Source organism: Carcharodon carcharias, chromosome 18 (genome assembly GCF_017639515.1).
Source record: "Carcharodon carcharias isolate sCarCar2 chromosome 18, sCarCar2.pri, whole genome shotgun sequence".
NCBI classification, from domain to species: Eukaryota; Metazoa; Chordata; class Chondrichthyes; order Lamniformes; family Lamnidae; genus Carcharodon; species Carcharodon carcharias.
The window spans coordinates 38,527,837-38,550,713 of record NC_054484.1 but is presented as its reverse complement, the minus strand read 5'-3'; the positions used below and the strand labels follow the sequence as shown (position 1 = coordinate 38,550,713).

At 38.7% G+C, this 22,877-nt stretch overlaps 1 protein-coding gene across 5 annotated transcripts in view; it reads left to right on the top strand.

Moving 5' to 3' along the window:
* Positions 1–22,877, top strand: part of cblb (Cbl proto-oncogene B, E3 ubiquitin protein ligase) — a 208,143-nt gene that overhangs the window by 131,634 nt on the left and 53,632 nt on the right. For all 5 annotated transcript variants that reach the window (XM_041211044.1, XM_041211043.1, XM_041211045.1 and 2 more), the window contains 6 exons: positions 7,234–7,371; positions 7,519–7,606; positions 9,554–9,685; positions 11,647–11,844; positions 16,407–16,592; positions 19,798–20,160. In XM_041211044.1, coding sequence (XP_041066978.1) covers positions 7,234–7,371; positions 7,519–7,606; positions 9,554–9,685; positions 11,647–11,844; positions 16,407–16,592; positions 19,798–20,160 — 1,105 coding nt within the window. The remainder of the gene's footprint in view (positions 1–7,233; positions 7,372–7,518; positions 7,607–9,553; positions 9,686–11,646; positions 11,845–16,406; positions 16,593–19,797; positions 20,161–22,877) is intronic.

Genomic DNA, 22,877 nt, shown 5'->3' with positions numbered 1-22,877 from the left:
TTGCCAAAGAACCAATTGCTGGTTTTATCTGAAGAAATGTCTCCGTCAAACTGAAAAATTCATCACCATCGAGCCTTGCTAATCTTTGCATTGGATTTCAGGGAAAATAAATCTGCTGAAGGCATTAAATTGGAAAATTCATTGGCAATAAAAGGAAAGTAAATGGTATGCAATATTCCTTGCATCATTTGTTATTGATCACATACTGTAAATTGACTTTGGACCTTAAATATTGATATTGATGTTTTATTTTTATTTGGGAATGAATTTTCTCCAAATAGAGCTGGGATTTTTTGGACCTGATTTTTCCCTCAGGTTTAGAACCTGAAAAGGACTCCCCAGAAAAACTCAAATTGACAATTAAAAAAGATTTTATCAACCAGTTAACAGTTGGATCTATCACAAGTTGATTATGGCATGGTTGTATGAAATGAATTTGCTAAGTTGCTATTTTCTGGAATTTAGTTCCTTCTGAAATGAGGAAAATTTGATAAAAGGGAGTAATACTGCTATCCTTCTTGTGATCCCTTATGCCAAACTGTACATACTTTCCATCTGCAATCTTCCTAGTATGATGGTAAGGATGGTATATGAACTCAGTGCCTTTAGGCTGGGCAAAAATCAGCAAGAATCTGAGCCTGATTGTTATCCCACATCTTCTGGTAGAGGCACACGTATGCAAGCATTGCTTGAAGTCAAGTCCAGCAAGAGCTGAGATGCCACAAACCATACATCCTGTTGTTGATAACATATGGAGAATGGTTACTTTGGCACAATAATAACAGGCTGTCAGTACCCATGAATCAGTGGCTGCAGGAAGGTGATGAAGGAGAGATCTTTAAAAATCTTCTGACGGAATGAATTAATATGCATATGTTTACTTTAAAAAATGGTTTCAGTTACTTTTGTTAAATTATCGACTGAGGACTTCAATCATTGCTCTAATTTTTTTCCTCCTTTGATTTGGTTAATATTACAGATGTTGTTTCTTGTGGTTATTTACATTTACCTAATCAACATTACATGCTTGTGGTCTTTTTCAGATGTCTATGATAGAAAACATGTGTGATCAAATGGTTAATGAAGTAATACTTAATAATAGTGTTTTCATAGTCGAAATGAGCTGTATTTAGTGTAAGAGTTTGTTACTGGTTAGAAAAGTCTAAATATAAATTGTGTATTTGTAACTTAGTATAATACTTTGATTCTTGTGAGGGAATTCAACCAGCAGTTTAAACTAAAGCAGAAGGAACCTCTAGTCAATACTCTACCTCTTATCCTTTTATTTCTTTTCAAAACTTATTCAAGTTATCCCTCTTACTAATAAGGCAGTCATTTAGGAAGTATTTTATTCAAAACGAAAGAATGTTAAGGTTGACTGTAAATCTGCAGCTTTTCTTTTTGAAATTGTGTGCACTTTTGTATAATCTTTTTCATTCTCTCATGGGATGTGGGTGTCGCTGGCTAGGCCAACATTTATTGCCCATCCCTAATTGCCCTTGAAGGTGATGGTGAGCTGTCGTCTTGAACCGCTGCAGTCCATGTACTTTTAGGAAGGGAGTTCTAGAATTTTGACCCAGTGACAGTGAAGGAATGGTGATATAGTTTTAAGTCAGGATGGTTTGTGGCTTGGAGGGGAACTTGTAGGTGGTGGTGTTCCCATACATCTGCTACTTGTGTCATTCTCGGTGGTAGAGGTTGTGGATTTGGAAGGGGCTGTCGAGGGAACTTTGGTGAGTTTCTGCATTGCATCTTGTGGATGGTGGACTCTGCTGTCAGTGTCCGTCAGTGGTGGAGGGAATGAATGTTGAAGATGATGGACGGGGTGCCAGTCAGGCAGGCTACTTTGTCCTGGACAGTGTCAAGCTTCCTGTGTGTTGTTGGAGCTGCACTTATTCAGGCAAGTGGAGAGTATTCCATCACACTACTGACTTGTGCCTTGTAGATGGTGGACAAGCTGTGGGGAGTCAGGAGGTGAGTTACTTGCCGCAGAATTCCTAACCTCTGACCTGATCTTGTAGCCATAGTATTTATATGGCTAGTCCAGTTCAGTTTTTGGTCAATGATATCCTTAGGATTTTGAAGTTGGGAGATTCAGTGATGGTAATGCTATCGAATGTCAAGGGCAGACAGTTGGATTCTTTCTTGTTGGAGATGGTCATTGCCTGGCACTTTTGTAGCACCAATGTAACTTGCCTCTTAACAGCCCAAGCCTGAATGTTGTCCAGGTCATGCTGCATTTGGACATAGACTGCTTCAGTATCTGAGGAGTTGTGAATAGTGCTGAACATTGCTCGGTCATCAGCCAACGAATAAAAGTAGGGAAAATCCCAAGATATTTTGTAAGTATATCAATGGGAAGAGGATAACCAGGGAAAGAGTAGGGCCCATTTGGGACCAAGGGGGCAATCTATGGGTGGAGCCAGAGGACATTGCTAGAGTGTTGAATGATTGCTTCACATCCGTCTTCACCCAAGAGAATGAGGATGAAGGTATGGAACTCGGAGAGGGACTGCGAGGTTCTTGAGCAAATTGATATAGGGAGTGACAAGGAATTGGAGATATTGGCAGGCTTAGTACTGGACAAATCTCCAGGTCAGGATGATGTGTGTCCCATACTGCTGAGGGAGGCAAGGGAGGAGATCGCAGGGGCTCTGACCCAAATTTTTAATTCCTCTCTGGTCACAGGGGAGGTGCCAGAGAACTGGAGAACAGCTAATGTGGTTCTGCTGTTTAAGAAAGGTTGTAGAGATAAGCCAGGGAACCACAGCCCAGTGAGTCTCACATCAGTGGTAGGGAAACTATTGGAGAAAATTCTGAAGGGGAGAATCTATCTCCACTTGGAGAGGCAAGGTTTGATCAGGGATAGTCAGCATGGCTTTGTCAGAGGGAGGTCATGCCTAACAAATTTGATTGAATTTTTTGAGGAGATGACCAGGTGTGTAGATGAGGGTAGTGCAGTTGATGTAGTTTATATGGATTTCGTCAAAGCCTTTGACAAGGTCCCACATGGGAGACTTATAAAGGAGGCAAGTGCACATGGGATACAGGGTAACTTGATAAGGTGGATTCAAAGTTGGCTTAGTCGTAGGAGACAGAGGGTGATGACAGAAGGCTGCTTTAGTGACTGGAAGCCCATGTCCAGTGGCATACCACAGGGATCTGTGCTCGGTCCCCTATTATTCGTCATTTATATAAACAACATAGATGACTATGTGGGGGGTAGGATTAGTAAGTTTGCGGATGACACAAAGATTGGCCGGGTGGTTAACAGTGAGGTTGAGTGTCTTGGGCTACTGGAAGATATAGACGGGATGGTCAAATGGGCAGATAAGTGACAGATGGAATTTAACCCTGAAAAGTATGAGGTGATACACTTTGGAAGGAGTAATTTGACAAGGAAGTATTCAATGAACGGCATGACACTAGGAAGTTCTGAGGAACAAAGGGACCTTGGCATGTGTGTCCATAGATCTCTGAAGGCAGAAGAGCATGTTAGTGGGGTGGTGAAAAAGGCATATGGGACACTTGCCTTTATCAATCGAGGCATAGATTACAAAAGTATGGAGGTCATGTTGGAATTGTATAGAACCTTGGTGAGGCCACAGCTGGAGTACTGTGTGTAGTTCTGGTCACCACATTATAGGAAGGATGTGATTGCACTGGAGGGGCTGCAGAGGAGATTCACCAGGATGTTGCCTGGGATGAAACATTTAAGTTATGAAGAGAGGTTGGATAGACTTGGGTTGTTTTTGTTGGAGCAGAGAAGACTGAGGGGCGACCTGATCGAAGTGTATAAGATTATGAGGGTCATGGACAGGGAGCAGATGTTCCCCTTAGTTGACGGGTCAGTCACAAGAGGACACAAGTTCAAGGTGAGGGGCGGGAGGTTTAGGGGGGATGTGAGGAAAAACTTTTTTACCCAAAGGGTGGTGACATACTGGAATGCTCTGCCTGGGAGGGTGGTGGAGGTGGGTTGCCTCACATCCTTCAAAAAGTGCGTGGATGAGCTCTTGGCACATCATAACATTCAAGGCTAAGGGCCAAGTTGCTGGTAAATGGGATTAGTTAGGTAGGTCAGGTGTTTCCCATTGACTCCAGCTTTGCTAGGGCCCTTTGAAGCTACACTCAGTCAAATGCTGCCTTGATGTCAAGGCCAGTGACTTTCGTCTCCCCCTCTTGAGTTCAGCTCTCTTGTCTACGTTTAGACCAAGACTGTGATGAGGTGAGGAGCTGAGAGTATGGATTCCACCAGGTACAGAGTGTCAGGGAGCAGAGGTTATTTCTGAGTAAATGCTGCTTGATAGCACAATCCATGATCCTATTGACAAACCTTTGGACAGATTTTGGGACTAAATGTGTTCTATACCAGTTAGACTACAGTTAATCATTCGTATTGACACTTGTAAAATGCATACATCTTCATCTTTCTAAAAACCACTAGTAGGTTAAGGAATCGCTAATTGTGCCTATTTGACTTTTAAGACATCTTGCTGCTTTTGTTTTTATTGAACTTGAAGGAACAAAGGACTTCATATGAAAACCACACTTAACAATTTGAATTTATTAACTGTTTCATTTGTAGGTTGAAAGGTTTTTGATTTTTAGAAATATTGTTTATAGGTGTGCAGTCACCACACAATTACATATTGATTTTGACCCTTTTGTTTAGGTTACATGACCTTTAATAATATTATATATTGCTTTCTTCTTCTTCATTGATGGATCTGGGGCACCTACCTTCTGCATCTGATAATCTACATACAAGTAATATATCCCTAAAACAGCCACCAGTTATCACTTTCCTAAATTTATAAGCATAAGATTAAATCTGAGAGAGAGTGGAAGCGCATGGCAATGAAAAAGATTGATTGTATTCTTGAATATTTTGTTTTTAAAAGTGGTTAGTGAGTTGGATTCCATGAATCAGTGTATTTTTAATGCATTTCTACGTGTTATCTAAGTGCATTTAATGTTATATGAAAAGAACCTTGCGTTCAATAGCACTAGTGCTGTTGGTTATATGGAGGTTGGATGCTTTATCTTCAGAAATGGTGTTGATAGCTGAAGAACCCATCAGCGGTTGGCAGCCCTGCTGAGAAGTACCTTAAACTGACTGCTCAGTCACTGGTATCCTGTTGTCAATCAGCTAACCAGGCAACATAAATGAACAAAAGCAAAATTCTGCAAATATTGGAGATCTGAAATAAAAGTAGAGATTGCTAGAAACGTTCTGCAGGTCAGGTAGCACCCATGCAGAGAGGAATCAAGTTAACATTTCAGATCTGAATTCATTAACTGTTTTGCTCCCCACAGATGTTAGGTGACCTGCAAAGTATTTCTAACATCCTGTTTCTATTTCAGCATTTACAAGCAGTCAGATTAAAGCATTGTTCAGCCTTGTATATTACCATTATGTCACACTTAAGACATTTTGTCACCTTAACTACCAGTGGAAGTAATGTCAAAAAGCACTCAAGTCAAAACTCCTAGTAGCCTTAAGATGTGCAACTTTTAAAGTTTTTAAATAACGTACTGACTCTAATTTGTATTTCGATAATAGCCATATATGTGCAATGTTAGCAACATTAATTTGGAGTGAATTGGTTTTAGATCTCCATTTTCCTTTTCTTTGCCCCATTCGACCTTTGGGATATTGTAATCCCCTATGATTAATAGGTTACAAAGTTCTGTAGTCTTATATCAGCTCACATCTGCTTGCCTGCTTGCTCGTTTAATGCTTGTGGTTTGTAGTGGTTGTCAGCTAATAATTTACTATCCTCTTCATTAATTCTATCCATTTCAATCTTAACCTTTATAATATCCAGCCTTTCTGTAACTATTGTAATATTTCTCATCAAGACATTAACTTCTCTGTGAACATTTTTGCAAAACTTTCTATACTTCTTTTTTCAGCCCTTAGTCATCTTGAACTGTCGACCATGTCTCTGAATAAAACTAATGCAGTTACTTAATTCAAATTATCAGTTAATAGAATTGAAATTATATAAATAAATTCAGTGCTGTTTTATTAAAATTGCTTAATTTGTATCAGTTCACGCAAGGTAGAAAGAAGAATCAGTGTTGCGTCTTAAGATTATTATTGACTGATAAAAATAAAGACTTGCATTTCTATAGCACCATTTACAATCTCAGGACATCTCAAAATGCTCACTGTTGTAATGAAGGACATATAGATTTAAAGTGATTGATAAAAGAACTAGAAGTGACATGATGTAATTAGACCCTTCAAAATTTTACCATTTAGTTATATTGCCTGCCCTAATTTTTTCTACCAAAATGTATCACTACACACTTGCCTGCATTAAATTTCATCTGTCATATGTCTACCTGTTTTACTAGTCCGTCCTGAAGTCTTATATTGTCCTCTTCATTGTTTATTACATTTCCAAGTTTCTGCATTATAGTCACAGATGGGTTGATTTTAATGGTCATTGCAAGATCTAGTCTTATGTTGTAAAGATTTAATCAGTATGTGACATTCTGGAAGGTATGACAGTATCTAAAAAGCAAGAAGTTGAACCATTGTGCACTTCTAGCAACTCTGTACTGCAACCTTCAAGTGACTCATTGCATCTCTATGATTTAACCCGGTTCTTTTAAGATTGGATAGTTCCATGATTTGGATATAGGTGACCCTTAGGAATGGTGTGAAACTATCAGCTTTCCCTTGATTAATTAATAGTGGTTTTACTGGAATTTTATTTGTTTACTTCATATCGCAAACATGCTGCCAAATTGTCCTACAAAATGGGCTTAATTGAAATTTGTGTCTGGCAGCTACATTTTCTGATTATCTAATTTTGAAAACTTGAGCACCGTTCTTGTGTTAAGAGAAAATGTTAATGCCTGGCACTCAATTCGTCATGTTGCTAGAAATAACTGCTAAAATCGAGGGAATTTGTCCACTGTGGTTCGTTCGATGCTTTTAATGGCTATGATTGGTATTTTGATGATTTACTGAGTGACAATTCCAGATTTAGCCTTCAGCTTTCAAGGTAATGGTAAAATACTTGCTTTTGTAAGGGATATAACATCAGGGTTTTAAACAACACCTCAGATCTGTGTAGCTTGAGTAACTGGAATGTTTGATTCCTTAGTTTAATTGTCATGTGAAAGTTTTTAAAAATGATTCAATAACAATATCCCAGGTAGAAGAGGTTTGTACCGTATGTACAAACTCAATTATTTTATTTTCTGTTTGTCCCCTAGCTACATCTTTAGGCTCAGCTGCACTCGGCTTGGCCAGTGGGCAATTGGTTATGTCACAAATGATGGAAACATCTTGCAGACGATTCCACACAACAAACCCCTCTTCCAAGCCCTAATAGATGGATGCCGAGAAGGATTGTATGTATCTGTTAATGAAATTTTCTCTATGATTCCTTGTACCCTTGACTTCTGTGGCAAAATAAGTAATAATGTCAAAATCTGTTTCAATGTCAAAATTGTGACTTGGTTACTGTAATTACGTGAAGAACTTTTCATTTTATTTAGTTATTTATACCCGGATGGACGAAGTTACAATCCAGATCTAACTGGATTGTGTGAACCAACACCTCATGATCACATAAAGGTCACACAGGTAAGATGACTGACCTCTGGCTACAGTTTGAGTCTTTGTGGTCTAGAAGCTGGATTTTGCTGTGCCTGTTTTACACCTCCAATACAGAAGGCAACCTGCGCATGTTCATCCTGCGCCAGAAGTGTGCCGCTCGTCATATTAGCATAAGTTGTTGCATAGGCATCAAGGGCATGCAGTGAGACACATGCACTGGTTACTTACAAACAAATTTTGCAAAGAGGTCTTCAAGCAGGCTTAAAGCTGCCTATATTGTCTTAGGCAATGGGCCCAATACCTCTTTCAAGTGCAAGTAGCCAGTGCATGTGTCGCATGTAGTGTGTTCAGTTTTCTTCAGTGTTTGGCGGTAAACCAGTAACCCTTAAAGAGAATGCTGGATGGTGCCACCAGAAAGGTAGACTTAAAAATGTTACTTATGTTATTGTGGAACTGGAAGGACCAGAACTACAGCCCTACATTGAATTTGTTAGTTGTAGCCAACCGCTTCTCACCTTTTTGCATCCTGGGACTTTCTTTACGACCTCAGCCGGAAACCAGTCTGGCTAACCTTGATGTCTTTCACGATGGCGAGTTAACTCTGAGGCTGAGACTGTTGCCTGCAGCAAATTAGGCTTGTGGACTAGTTCCCTTTTGAAAGCATGTACTGTGTCCACGGTACCAGATTTGCATCCTGATTTAGATGCCATGTGTTTTCTTACTATATGTTTTTCAAACGTCCGAACACTGTAATATCGTGATTTGCTCAACACTAATAAAAGCACTTCATCAAACTTCAAAGATTTGCTCCACAGAATCACAGAATTGTTATGGTGTAGAAGGATGGCCATTTGGCCCATCATGTCTGCACCGGCTCTCTGAGCATTTTAACTTAGTGCCAATCTCCTGCCTTTCCCCCATAACCCTGCTCATTGTTTCTGTTTAGATAATCATCCAATGCTCTCTTGAAAGCCTCAATTGAACCTGACCCCACCATTCTTCCAGGCAGTGCATTCCAAACCCTTACTACTTGCTGTGTGAAAAAGATTTTCTCACCTCACATTTGCTTCTTTTGCAAAACACTTTAAAACTGTACCCTCTGGTTCTCGATTTGTTTACGAATGGGAACAGTTGCTTCCTATCTACACTGTCCATACCCCTCATGATTTTGAAAACTTCTGGTCAAGTCTCCTCTCCTCTCCAAAGAAAACAGTCCCAACTCCTCCAATCTTTCCACATAACTGAAGTGTCTCATTCCTGGAACCATTCTCGTAAATCTCTTCTGCACTCTCTCCATTGTGTTCACATCCTCTCTATAGCGTGTTGCCCAGAACTGTACACAATACTGCAGCTGAGATCTAACCATTGTCTTATATAAGTTCTTCATAACCTCCCTGCTCTTGTATTCTGGCCCCTATTAATGAAGCCTAGAATACTGCATGCTTTAGAAACGGCTCTCCCTAACTGTCCTGCCACCTTTAATGACTTATGTACATATATACCCAGGTCTCTCTGCTCCTGCACACCCTTTAGAATAGTATCCTTTATTTTATACTGTCTCTCCATGTTCTTTGTACCAAAGTGTATCACCTCACACTTATCCGCATTGCGCTTCATCTGCCACCTATTTGCCCACTCCACCAATGTGTAAATGTTTTTTGAAGTTCTGCACTGTCCTCCTCACAGTTTACAATTCTTCCAAGTTTTGTGTCATTTGAAAACTTTGGAATTATATATATATATGGATTTCAATGAAAGCTTTTGAACAGATGAAGGAGGGGAGAGCGGGAATATGTGCCTCACCAAACCATTCTTGTTCTATCCTTTGATATCCTTTGACTTGGTTACAGATTAGCCAGAGCAGAGGACTGAGAGCGGTTTGCATTTGTTCTTTATTTTTTGAAAATGTATGTTGATGATATTGCTGACTAAATTATGCAACTACATTAAAGAGTAAAATTCTCTTCCATCTAGGAACAATATGAGTTGTACTGTGAGATGGGCTCCACATTTCAGTTGTGTAAAATCTGTGCTGAGAATGATAAGGATGTGAAAATTGAGCCGTGTGGTCACTTAATGTGCACCTCTTGTCTGACAGCGTGGCAGGTACGTGGGTGATCATAGAATATCAAAGCAGACTCCACAGATCGATTTTCTACACTCTTCATTTAATTTTGTAACACTCAAAGAGGACTAAGGCTGAGCATTAGCTTCTGAGTTCCATGTTTGGAAGATGAAGCAGGGATAGATGGGAAGTACCATATTTTCCCCCTGAAACTCTTGAATAAGCTCTGAAAAATTTGATGTTAAGGTACCCTAGTTTTGGATGAGATGGAGAAATGCTCCCACAGTTAGAGAATTCCACATCAGTTAAAAGAAAATCTGTGATGGATTTAAAATCAAATGTTACATGCACAGAAAATTGGAAGCACAAGCTATCATAAACTACAGGAAGTTTCGTCCTCCTGAAATATTATGTTTTCATTTAAGTAGGGAAATATAATCCCTCAAACTAATAAATTCATATCCAAACTCTGGTTTAAAAAAATCCAGTGTCTTTGATGTGTTTTTTAAATATAAATTTTTTTAAAAGTATAAATGTAAAGCGCTTGAACTTTCTCAATTTGCTTAAGATTTTGGGAACAATTCACTGTAAAGTAGAATGCCGTAATCCTATATTAACCATTTACCAACATTTTCTTAATACATTTTGTTGTGGAAGCTTGTTAGTAGGTAGATGAGCACAGTGTTGCTGATTTATTGCCAACAGTTGAGTTATTGGAAAACCCAGCAGTAAAAGCTTAAGGGGCAAGTGCCTTTTTGCAGCATTCCTTGTGAGCCAAGAGGAGCTGGAGTGCTCCCCCGACCCCTTGAGGAAGTCTTTGGTCTCCCTCTGCCGATTGTGGCCCCTCTCCACCCAGCCCCTTCCCACCCACACCCCGCATGTTGATCGGGTCTCAGCATGCTCCCCTTGCAAGCCTCATCTCTTGCTTTCCTTCATTGCTAGGGATCAACCCTAAGGACCGCAGATGTGTCCTCCTGCCACTGGTTTTGGCACTTGGGCCTGTCAACTTGGCTGGCTGCTGGGCATCATTTAAAATGAGGTCATATATTAACTTTGACAGGACATCTGCACCCCTGGCCTTGATAGGTTTACTGCACTTGTGTGTTCCTCCACATTCTCCCTGCAAATATCAGGGCCTGGGTTTTTGTTCGTTCTTGCTTTTTAATAATGCTCTTTGTAGTTGATTAATTAAAATTCTTGCCCCTAGATGATGCTTAATGATTTGGAGTCCGTCCCTGTAAGAAAAAAGGTGGCTGTGGATTTATTGTAAATGATTATATGTGGTAAAAGTTATGCTTGTTATGAATATGAAAATCAACTTCCTTGAATGACTGCTGATGGCACCATTTCCTGCTTCAAATATATGTGTGATCAAATGCCAATATAACTAACCTTTGCATTTACATTGTGGATGAAGACCTTTTGTAGTTATGTGCCATGTCCATGCCATTCGTATCTGTCATTGCCAGTTGTAAAGACTTATTATTAAGATACCCTTTTGGGCCTTTGCAGAATGTTTTAACTACTCTCTAACCCATTTTTTTAAATAATTTACATTTTGACAAATAAAGTGAAAATTCATGTTGGAAGGCTGGAATGTCTAGAATTCTACAATTCAGTAATCATGTTGAAGATGCTTTTGGATTAGTTTAGTTCAGTTCACAATCTAAGCGCATTTATTGTTAACATACGTTCTTTATAGTTTCTGCTACAATGTGTTTTACTCAGTTTAATATCCACATTTAATGAAAAAAGTTGAGCAAAACTTCCATGTACTGTAATATGTTTCTTTTTTGTGATTAATAAACCTCAGACCGCAACCTCAAATGAAAAAAAATTGAAGTTAAACAGACAGATGGATTGTGCCTCTTGGGGTTTGCATTAATCTGTGTTGTATATGAGGTTTTAATTTTATACAGAAAACCTCCTTCCATCCTACTATTACCTAAAAACCCAGACCAATCATTGCTTTCATATTATATCTGATTTATTTTCTATGTAGGAATCTGATGGACAAGGATGCCCATTTTGCCGTTGTGAGATCAAAGGTACCGAGCCAATTATTGTTGATCCTTTTGATCCAAGAGATGATGGAGCGAAATTCTGCCTAGACAGTTTTAATATGCCAATATTAGACCTGGATGACGATGATGATCGTGATGACTCACTAGTTATGAACAAGCTAGCTTCATTTAGAAAGGTAGGTTGAAAATGGTACAAGTCTGAATCGGATTTTCTGAATAGTGGTTGTGTGTTTGATACATTAACAAATTGAAAATATGATTCTAAAATGTGCTGATGTTAATATATAACTTCAGTGATGGATTTATATTGAAAAGTGGTCCTAAGAGATTGTCAGCAGGCAGCAATGGCTTAGCTACAAGCAAACAACTGCATTATAACACACTGCTGTAATTTAATATTTAGTTCAATTTTGGCACATTTATTGGCTGACAAAAGTAGTAGTGTTTTCAATAAAAATGTTTTTTGAATTTGCTGCTTTATACTCTTAAGTTGTTTAAATGTGCTCTGCTGGACTGCATGGCACACAATTAAGTGGATCATGAAGGGAAAAAACTTGAAAATCCTCTCCCATATCAATCTCATGAAAAATCTTGTGTCTAATATGGTATATTTGGAAATGCACTACTGGGCCTGTGCCATCAGAAACTAATACATGATAGTCATGTACAACAATCAGATGATCTTATGAAAACCGTTAAACTTCCAGATTTTTGATTTCACTGATAGTGAAATCTTTTCACTCTAGGTCTTGATAACAATCTATTTCCTAGGGTCCTTAGGAGAGAGCTATTGATAGAGAAGCTCAACAAGATGCATCTCTGTAAAAAGAACAATGCCATTCTCTCAAGGTTGTACCAATTTAAGTCTGTTTAATTAGATTTGTACAGTTTCACAATCAATTGCAGTTAAAAGAAAATTAGAGATGAATTAATCCGTTGAGCTAACTGATAATGTATATTATAGGACCAATATCATGAGAGTTTATCGGATCATGACCTACATAAGATTGAACATTACTGCAATATTAAAATTGGTATGTAATTCGGGCACATATTGTTGGAGATGGTTATCTGCATAAGCTATGATGCAGTTATATTCAAGATCTGAGCATGTCATCATGCAATAATTTGTTGTTTCACAATTAACGTGTTTTTAAAATTTGATTATTTGATGACCAAGATAATTTGTATTGCTACAGCTGTGATTTCAGCTGGAGTTGAACATGTACGCTACATTGCAGGAGTTTTTAGGAATGACATGCGAAGAAAGTGTTAGACAACATTTATTAACTTTGAGCACTGAATTTACTTTGAATTTATAAAATTCACAATTACTTTCCCAAAAATCTACAGCAGGTTTCTTGTATTAAGTACCAAGTAGACAGTATCTTATATAGCAATAATTCCAAACTGTTTGTGTTAAGACTTATCAGCATTTCTGCTTGATGGTGCTTTTGAGAAGATGCATACACTGTGCCTTTCCAAACTGTTGCGTAAAGGAGACATTTCTGGTAAAAACAATTGAATGAAATCTTTTTCCTGGGTCTCATATTTTTACCGAATCACATATCTTAACGTAGTCATAGTGATGCAGGAATAGATACAGCCCGATGCAATTTATCTCAAACAAATTTGTAACTAAGATGGTTTTACAATTGGTTTGTGTTACTCATAACCATTATGGCAATAGTACTGACTTAGATTGATCGTTATATGTTGATTATGAGGTAATGGATCAATTGAACTGAGTAGAATTTTATTTATAGTGATGAATCTTGGCTTAGATGCTTAGAATGGCATAATATTGTAGTTTTGAATTCCATTCAAAATGATTCAGAAAATCCTTCATGATGGTTTTCATTTTTTTAAATTGTCTTGAAATATTCTCAAATGGTTTCATATCACACTGAGTAAAATCATCACTCCTTCCCTCTATCAGTGCTGCATGCTTGCTCCAAGAGTTACGCTTCTAAGCCAACTACAGTGTAAGTTGTAGCTACGATAAACTGTCATTGGAAAAACAGTAATTATAGGAAATTTGGATTTCCGCCTGCAGCACAATGCTGTGTCGCAGGTTGTTGTGACATATTAATATAATAAACTTTGTTACAGAGCAATATTAGCTTTTCTCACTCATACCATAATGGGAATTACATGCACTTATTCTTGTACTAATAAGTTGCAAATGAGAAGATGGCTCAAATAAATTAATACAACTTTAAGGCAGTGATTTGGGTAAGAAGAAAGATAATTTGGAGGTTTAACACTACCATTGATTTCTTTGGCTTAATAAATAATTGCCAAATAATAAAATCTTCTAGCTCTTGAAATATTTTACCCAAAGGCAACTCCTGTATTTGGCAGCAGTATAGCTGATGAATGTTTGTTTAAAAACTATGCAAACAGTTTCAAAATTCTTCTTTAGCAGTTACCTTGTAAATATTAAGCCTCCAATGAGGTTTTCCAAACAGTAGTTTTTTTTTTTGACTCACTGATATCTTCAAAAAAAATACAGGAGCAAAACTCTTCATGGCTGTTACGTGGAGAGTTCTACCATTTTCATAAATATTGAATACTTTGCAGCTTTTGCAGTCTGGAATCGGTATAAACCTCACCATTAAGATCTGTCCATTAAAATTGTTTAGCTAGTATAAAGAAATTCACAAGTTTAAAAAAAAAATTAAAATTAAATTAAAACAAAATTCAAATTCTCAAAATGTTACTGCTTAATAGCAATAGGTGTGAGGCTGAAATCTCTCATTCAAGTTGGCATTCTTGAATGGTGGTGATCGTCTCATGCAGCAAGTGAACATTTGAACTCCCAGTTCCATTAAGTGTCCTCTTTGTAATTTCTAATTCCTGTTTTGCAAATTTAGAGCTTCCTTCAAGTTATTGTTGGTTTAAAAATTAGACATTTTCTTATGGAAGCAAAGGGCATAACTGAAATACTGAATGAGTATCCTGTGTTTGTCTTCACAAACTTGGATTGTCAGAGTATGGTGGGGGTGGGGGGATTGGATAGAGTAGAGATATTGGATAGAATCAAAATAGAAAGAGGGTGCTAAATAGGCAGGCATCTCTCAAAGTTAACAAGTCACCAGGTCTAGATGGAATGCAACCTAGTTGCTGAGGGAAGCTGGGATAGAGATAGCAGAAGCTCTCTCAACTATCTTTCAGTCCTCCTTGGATATTGGAGTGGTGCCAGAGGAAAAGAGGATTGCAAATGTTTCACTCCTGTTCAAAAATGGGGAGAGAGATAAATCTGATAACCACAGACTGAATAGTCTAATGTCAGTAGTGGGAAACCTACCAGAAACAATTTTCAAGGAAAGGTGAATTCTCACTTGGAGAAGCTTGGGGTAGTAAGGATTGTCAGAACAGATTTGTCAAAGGCAAATCATATCTGACAAACCTTACTGAGTTATTTTGATAAAGTAACCAAAGGGGATAATAAAGGTAGTGCTCTGGATATTGTATATGTGGTTATCAAAAGGCATTTGATTAGTACATCATAATACACTTATTTGCAAAATAGAAGCACATGGTTTAACAGTGACTTGAGTACAAAATTGGCTAAGGGATAGGAGGCAGAGAGCAGTGGTGAATTATTGTCTTTCTGATCAGACAGAAGTATGCAGTGGGTCCCCCAGCGATCTGTATTAGGACCATTGCTTTTCTTGTTATGTTGAAATGACAACTTGGGTAAAGGGAATATAATTTTGAAGTTTGTGGATGATAAATCTTGACAACGTAATAAATAGTCAGCAAATAGCAGACTTCAGGAATCCATAGACTGATGAAACGGGCAGACATGTGGCAGATACAATTTAATGCAGAAAACTGAGGTGATACATTTTGGGAGAAGCAATATGGAGAGACAGTATAATCTAAATGGTTCTGTTTTGAGGGTGGTGCAAGAACAGGAACCTGAGGGTGCATATTCACAAATCTTTGAAAGTGACCAGACAAGTTGAGAAGATTTTAAGGAACCATATGGGATATTTGGCTTTATAAATAGGGGCATTAAATGTAAAAACAAGTAAGTCATGCTATACATTTACAAGTCTCTGGTTAGTCCTCCAGAGTATTGCACATAGTTCTGGGCACCACACGTTATAGGGAGGATTTCAAGGCTTTGGAGAAGGTACAGATGAGGTTTACAAGGTGATATGAAGGAGTTCAGTTATGTGGAAAGATTGAAGAAGCTGGGATTGTTCCTCAGAGTAGAAAAGGTTAAGGGGTGACCTAATAGTGGTATTCAAATTCTGAGGTACTTTGGAGAAAATATGGAAATTATTTTCTTTGGCATCTGGGTTGGCAAAGTTTATAGATTTACAATAGTTGACCTAAGAACTGGAGGGAAAATGAAAACATTTCCTCATGTAGAGAGTTAAGATGATCTGAAACACACTAGCTAAAAAGTTGGCGGAATCAAATTCCATACAAACTTTTAGAGGTCAGTTGGACATTTACAGGGCTATGGGAAAAAATTAGGGTGTAGGACTAAATTGGCCGGCTCTTTTGGGGAGCTGGTACGGTGTTGGGCCTAATGCCTGCCTTCTGTGTTGTAGGATTCTAATCTTAATATAGAAATGTTTTCTGAACAAGTGATGCTGCTAAATACATCTGAGTGTTAGCTATTTGGAAGACTACAATGAAAGTGGACCTATCAGTTTGCTTTATGAAGTCCTCAATTATGGAGCATTCATTGCCTCATAATCTTGTTTGGTCTTTGCAGTGTACGGACAGGCAAATTTCACCAGTGTCATCACCAAACTCATCACCTGTTGCACAGCGCCGAAAAGCAGCTCCAGATCCACTCCAAATTCAACACCTCAACCTCCCCCCAGTGCCGCCTCGGTTAGATCTCATTCAGAAAGGAGTGGTTCGGTCACCTTGTGCCAGTCCCACTAGTTCACCAAAGGTAAATTATTAAAGCAATTGTTAGTAAATGACTTAACTGTAGAGATCAATTATAAGATACAGAAGTCCTTTCTTGGCTTGTAAGGAGTTTCTAATGAATGGTATTATGAGCTTAAAATAACTTTGGGATCGAGAAAATTGGTATGAAAATCACGAATACAAATTGTTCAGTTGCACATTTGTATTCCTGCGTTTAAGGAATAAATTGTGCCATTCTTGGCCCCTTTTGTGCCTCTTGTTCCATCAAGCAGATTTAATAAAATAGTTTGTTATGGAAGCAATACCATTTTTAAAGTGTACTTGTTTATGTTTGTACATGCATTGAATAATACCACCAATATCTCTTAGTGGCTACTTTAGGTTGGAGAAAAAACAGGGAGAGAGGAAAAAGCCTCAAGCTGCCATGAATAATACAGCTACACATCGGTTTTTATTTTCTTTAAAAAATATAAACTTGTTCTTGGAACATTGGCAAAGCTGGCAATGCCATATTTATTTCCCACATTTGGTTCCCTGAGAAAATAGTGGTTGGTTTTATCCTTGAACTGCTATAGTTGTTGTGGTGCTGTTGCTCCCAAAATGGCCGTGTATAGAGAATTCAAGGATATTGATCTGCAACAATGGAGGAACAATGATAAATGTACAAGTCAGAATTGTGATAACTTGAAGGGGAGTTTGAGGATAGTGATGTCCCTACAACATTGCTGCTTTTGTCCTTCTTGGTGGTATGGTTGCAGGGGAGGGAGGTGTCAAGACAACCCTGAAGAATTGTTGCACCTACAAATTAAACAGATTGCTCTTATTTGGATAATGTTGAACTTCTTGAGTGTTATTGCAGTTGTCTCCATCCTGGCTAGTAGAGAATATTCTGTCGCGCCTCTGATTTGAGCCTTGTAGGTGATGAAGAGACTTTCAGAGGTCAGGATCCGGGCCAGTTGTTGCAAAGGACCTATCCAGTGCACAGAGTTGATATGATTGGCCCAGTTATGTTGTAGTTACTGGCGACTCTGAAGGTGATCATGAAGGAGATATGATGGTGGTGCCATCGAAGGTTAGGGGAAATAACTAAGCATTCTCTTGTGGAAGATTAAGTGCAAAAAACAACAATGTGGAACAAATGCTATCTACTGGATGTCGCCCCAAATCAGATCCTGCTGGAGGCTTTATTATCAGAGGAGTTCAGACTCATCTCAGCCCCAGGACATCGCCACACGAGTTCCTCAAGGTGGTGTCCTAGGCCCAAACATTTCCAGCTACTTTATCATTGAGCTTCCCCCCAACATAAGATCAGGAGTGGGGATGTTCACTGATGACTGTGCAGTGTTCGGTACTATTTGTCATTCTTTGGGTACTGCAGCAGTCAGTGCTCGCAAGATCTGGACAACAGTCAGGCTTGGGCTATAAGTGGCAAGTAACTTTGGTGCCACACAATGACCATCTCCAATATGTGAGAATATAACCACCTCTCCTTGACATTCAACAGCATTACCATGAATTTTCTACCATCAATATCCTGTTAACCATCCTTGTAAACATTTACTAGAAACTTAACTGGACCAGCTATATAAATACCGTGATTATAATAGCAGGGTTACAGCAGCTGGCCAGAGGCTGGGAATTCTGTGGCGAGCAACTCATCCAACTTCTCAAAGGCACAAGTCATAAGTGTACTGAAATGCTTGCCTGGATGAGTGCAGTTCCAGCAACTTGGCCATCCTGGTCAAAATCCTGGAACTTCCTTCCTAACAGCACTATACACTACTGGAGCGGTTCAAGAAGGTGGCTTACCGTTACTTTCTCAAGGGCAATTAAGGATGAGCAATAAACACTGGCCTTGCCAGTGATGCTCACATTCCATGAACGAATTTTTAAAAAACTGAGCACAGTAGAATCATCAGTGAAAAGCAGTTCCTGCCACTGTGACACAGTGAAGGTCATTGATGATGCAGCTGATGATTGGGCTGTGGATTGGTTCCTAAAAAACTGTGACAATGCTCTGAGGCTTCAATGGCCTCTGACAACCACAGCTTCTTCCTTTTTGTAAGGAATTCCTAATTGTGGGAAGGTTTTTCCACTGACCATATGAACCTCAGTTTTGCTACGTCTCTGGTAGATAATCAAATGCTTCCTCAATGTTAAGCCTCCTTTTCAATTCAGCTTTTGCATATTTCTTTGAATCAGAGCTTTGATTGAAATGTGGACCGTGACTTGAGATCTTGAACTGAGTTTTGGGAATTTAGATATTGTTTAATGGTATCCTTGATGATTTCTTCCATCACTTTACAAACAATTTGGAGGAGGTTGATAGGGTAATTGACAGAGCAAGACTTGGGGTAGAAATTCATCTTGGATGGTAATGTTAAATAGGTGCTGCTGCATCAACTGCGTGTGAAGTCAGTGTAATGAAATATTGATGGGGAGTTTCCAGGCAGTTGATTTGGTACCACTCAATTTACGTTAGGCCCAAGCTGAATTTCTACTCCATTGTGTTTTTGTGCCTTTAGGACATGCCTGGGTATCCTTTTACATTGCTGGATGTATGCCAGTGTCATAGCTTTACTGGTACTGCCTGGTTATGAGAGCATCGAGCTTTGGTGTAGATTTTTCAACACTACAGCCAAGATATTGTCAGGGCCCCTAAGCTTTTGCTGCGTCCAGTGTACTGGACTATTTCCTAAAGCCACATGAGGTATATTAAATAAGCTGGACGCTTCTGTCTGTGATGGCTGGAACTGAAGGAGGTCCGGTGGGATCATCTACTCGGCATTTTAATTGGGGCTTTCTCTCCTGCTTCCACTTGCTCGGTTCCACTATGGTTGACCATGGAGCAGCCTCTTCCTCTTAGTTTCCTGGTTATTCACCACCATTCTTGGCTAGCTGCAGGAGGGCTACAGAACTTTGCTGTGACCTGTTGAGTGTAGCATCACTTATTTAGCCTGCTGTTTTTGATGTTTAGCATGCTGACTCCTTTAATTTATTATTTTTAAAAAATCATTCTGCAAAATACTATTATTTATAACGTTTAATTGTTTTTGTTCCCCTAATCACCAGAAAAAAGGGAAGTAAACTAGTACATTTGTTATCAATAAAATACAGAACACTGAGGTTAAATTGCCATTGAATTACTTTTGAATTTTTTGGCTCTTGTTTGACATTATCAAATTAAGATTTATGATAATCTGAAATGTTTTTCTTTTTAAAATCAGTCGTCTCCATGCATGGTACGAAAACAGGACAAGCCTCTTCCAGCACCACCACCTCCCCTCAGAGAACCACCTCTTCCGCCTGAGAGACCACCTCCCATACCAGAAAGCAGGGTTGCACGTTTGCTACATAATTCTGATAATGCTTCTTTAAGGGACCAGCATATAACACATGAAGCCTGGTGTCCCAGGGATACGCATGGTTCTATCACATCCACAGAATGCAAATCTGGTTGTGATCGATCTCCTAAATCTGGCCACACAGCGCCTACTAACTTGAATGGAAGGCAAAGTTGGCATGTAACAGAACCAAATTTTCCACGCAAGCCTGGCAGGCGCCAAGAAGTATCCTATGACAGTGCAAAGGTAAGGATTAGAATAGAGTTCCTGTAATTAAGTTTCTATTAATGTTAGTATTTTGAATTTGTTTTATTTTGTAACTAATTGGATGAGGATAGCTGCAGAAATTTCAGGTGTAAAGTTCTTAGAATGGATGAAATGGAGTTGAATGGGAAAGTGTGAGGTTATCCACTTTGGACTCAAGAAAGATTGATCAAAGTGCTTTTTAAATGGTGAGAAGCTACGAATTGTGAAGAAGCAAGTGATTTAGAGGTCCAACTACAGAAATCATTAAAAGCTGATGGACAGGTATGAAAAATAATTGAAAAAGCGATGGAACATTGTTCTTTATCTCTAGGGATGGGAGGAGGGTTGCTAGAAGACAAAGGAGCGGAAGTTATGCTACAGTTCTGTAAAATTCTGGCTAGATCCTCTTTACAGAACTAAATTCCATTTTGGGCACCCCAGGTCAGAATAGATTTTACATCTTGGATAGATTGTAGCACAAATTCACTAGAAAGACATTGGGGCTTAAAGATTTAAATTATGTGGATATGTTACATAGGCTTGTATTTCTTAGAGTATGGAAGATAAAGGGGTGTCCTATTTGAGGTTTTTAAGATGATTACAAGATTTGTTAGGATCAATAGAGAGAAATTATTTCCTCTGATGGTGGAGTCCAGAACCGGAGTGCAATAGCTTTAACTTAGAGCTAGACCATAAAGTGGTGATGTCAGGAAACACATTTTCACATAAGCGATGATGGCAATCTAGAACTCTCACCTCCAGCAAGTTGTTAAGGCTAAGCCAATTGAAAGTTTAAAACTGGGATTGATAGATTTTTTGTTGGGATAAACTAATAAGGTTTACGTAACCAAGGTGGATAACTGGCATTTAGATGACGATCAGCCATGATCTAAATTAATGACAGAGCAGGCTTGAGGATCTGAATGACCTTTTGCTCCTATGAGTAACATATAGTATATTTATTACTGTTATGTAGTTTTTTTTATAAATTGCTATTCATTTTAAAAAGTATGTGTGTAATTTTAACTTGCAATAGTTCAGAAAAATTTATAAACATTTGTAATTTTAACATGTAAATGCAGTACATGGCATGCACATTGGACCTAAATGAGTGAGCTTAGGTATTTTTTAAGTGTGTTTATAATTGATCTTTGTTGATTTATTTACTTTCACTTTGTTGCATTAACAGAGGGAGGGGGTACAAATTGGAGGATTTTGTACTGATATATAAGGTGCCAACCACATTTCAGCTGGCCACTTAATCATAGGAAGGATATTGGGCAGCAGAGATGTTTCTATAAACATGGAACGACTGTGTGAAAGCACTCTTATTTTCTAGCTATATTTTAGGCTGATATGCATTGAGATAGAACAATTAGTGAGAGCTTCATCACTATTCAGTAACATTTAAATTGTTCTTTGCATGATTTCCCATCCTTTAGGCCCAGTTTATGCCGTGCAGTCACCCTGCCCAATGGATTAGGTATAAAGGGAAACACTTGAAGATGCAATTTTTTTTTGTGTAGATTTTTTTTCCTATGCCTTTTGGGATTCTAAAAGGTATAGCATTTAAATGAATTGTGGCAAAATCATTTATTGGTTAGTGTGGAGCAAACTGAACAAAAGTGATCCATTGTAAATTTTCAGGTTTATAAAAGAATTTAATAAAATTAACGTACAAAAATTGTTCACCATGCCAGAGGAATTAATTACAAGTGGATGTAAGTTTAAAAATTAGGAAATATTTAGAAAGCGAAATAGGCAATAAACTCAAAAGAAAAAACAATGGGCTGAATTTTCCCCCCGTCAGGAGCGAAGTTGAAGGGCGGGCCTGCACAGGTGTGCCTCCGATCCTGCAGCGCCATTTTACATGGGCGGGCCAATTAAGGCACACCCAGTGTGACGTCCGCACGGAAGCACTTTGCGCTCCCTGTGCAGGCGGGGGGGTGGATTTCCCTAAACTTGAGAATGCGCTGTTTCGCGCATGCACACAAAAGGGTACACTCAACTCCCTGACGCTAAGTGCTGCCTTAGGGAGATCATCTCTACAGTAAAGAATATTTAAAATAGAGAAAAAAAAAATTCCATGACTTGTCCCCCCATGTGACACTGTCACATGAGTTGGGACATTTGTCCATAACTTTTTTAAAAAAATTAAATTAAATTTTTAAAAACCTACATCCTGCCCGTGAATGAGGTTTCATGCTTTTTCTAATTCCCACCTGGGCTCCTGGCCTACCCGCCAACCTTAAGGTTGGATGGGCAGGTCCATTAACTGCTTCAATGACTCCATCAATGGCTTCAATTGGCCATTGACAGGTCGGCGGGCGCACAGCTGATTTTGTTGCACCCCCGCCTACCTGAAAATTTAAATGGGGCACAGTGATGTTGGGAGTTCCACCTGACATCACCGCGTGTCATTTTATGCTTGCCGACGGGAAAATCCAGCCCAATGGATTAAGTTACCATAGAGGGCTATTGAGATAAGCAATATAAATGGGTTGAAGAGACAGTCGAAAATGATTTTGAGAGGGAAAGAGAATTAAGAGATATGGTAAGGAGGGGGTTTGGTGTGAGTAATCTAGCACACAGTTGAACATAATGCATTTTCTATTCTCTGCAATTTTTTTTGTGGATAGCATTATTAGTTGTGGTTAAATGCTAAATTGGAACGTGTTATTCATGTTTACAGTATAATTACTAGAGACAGGATCCAT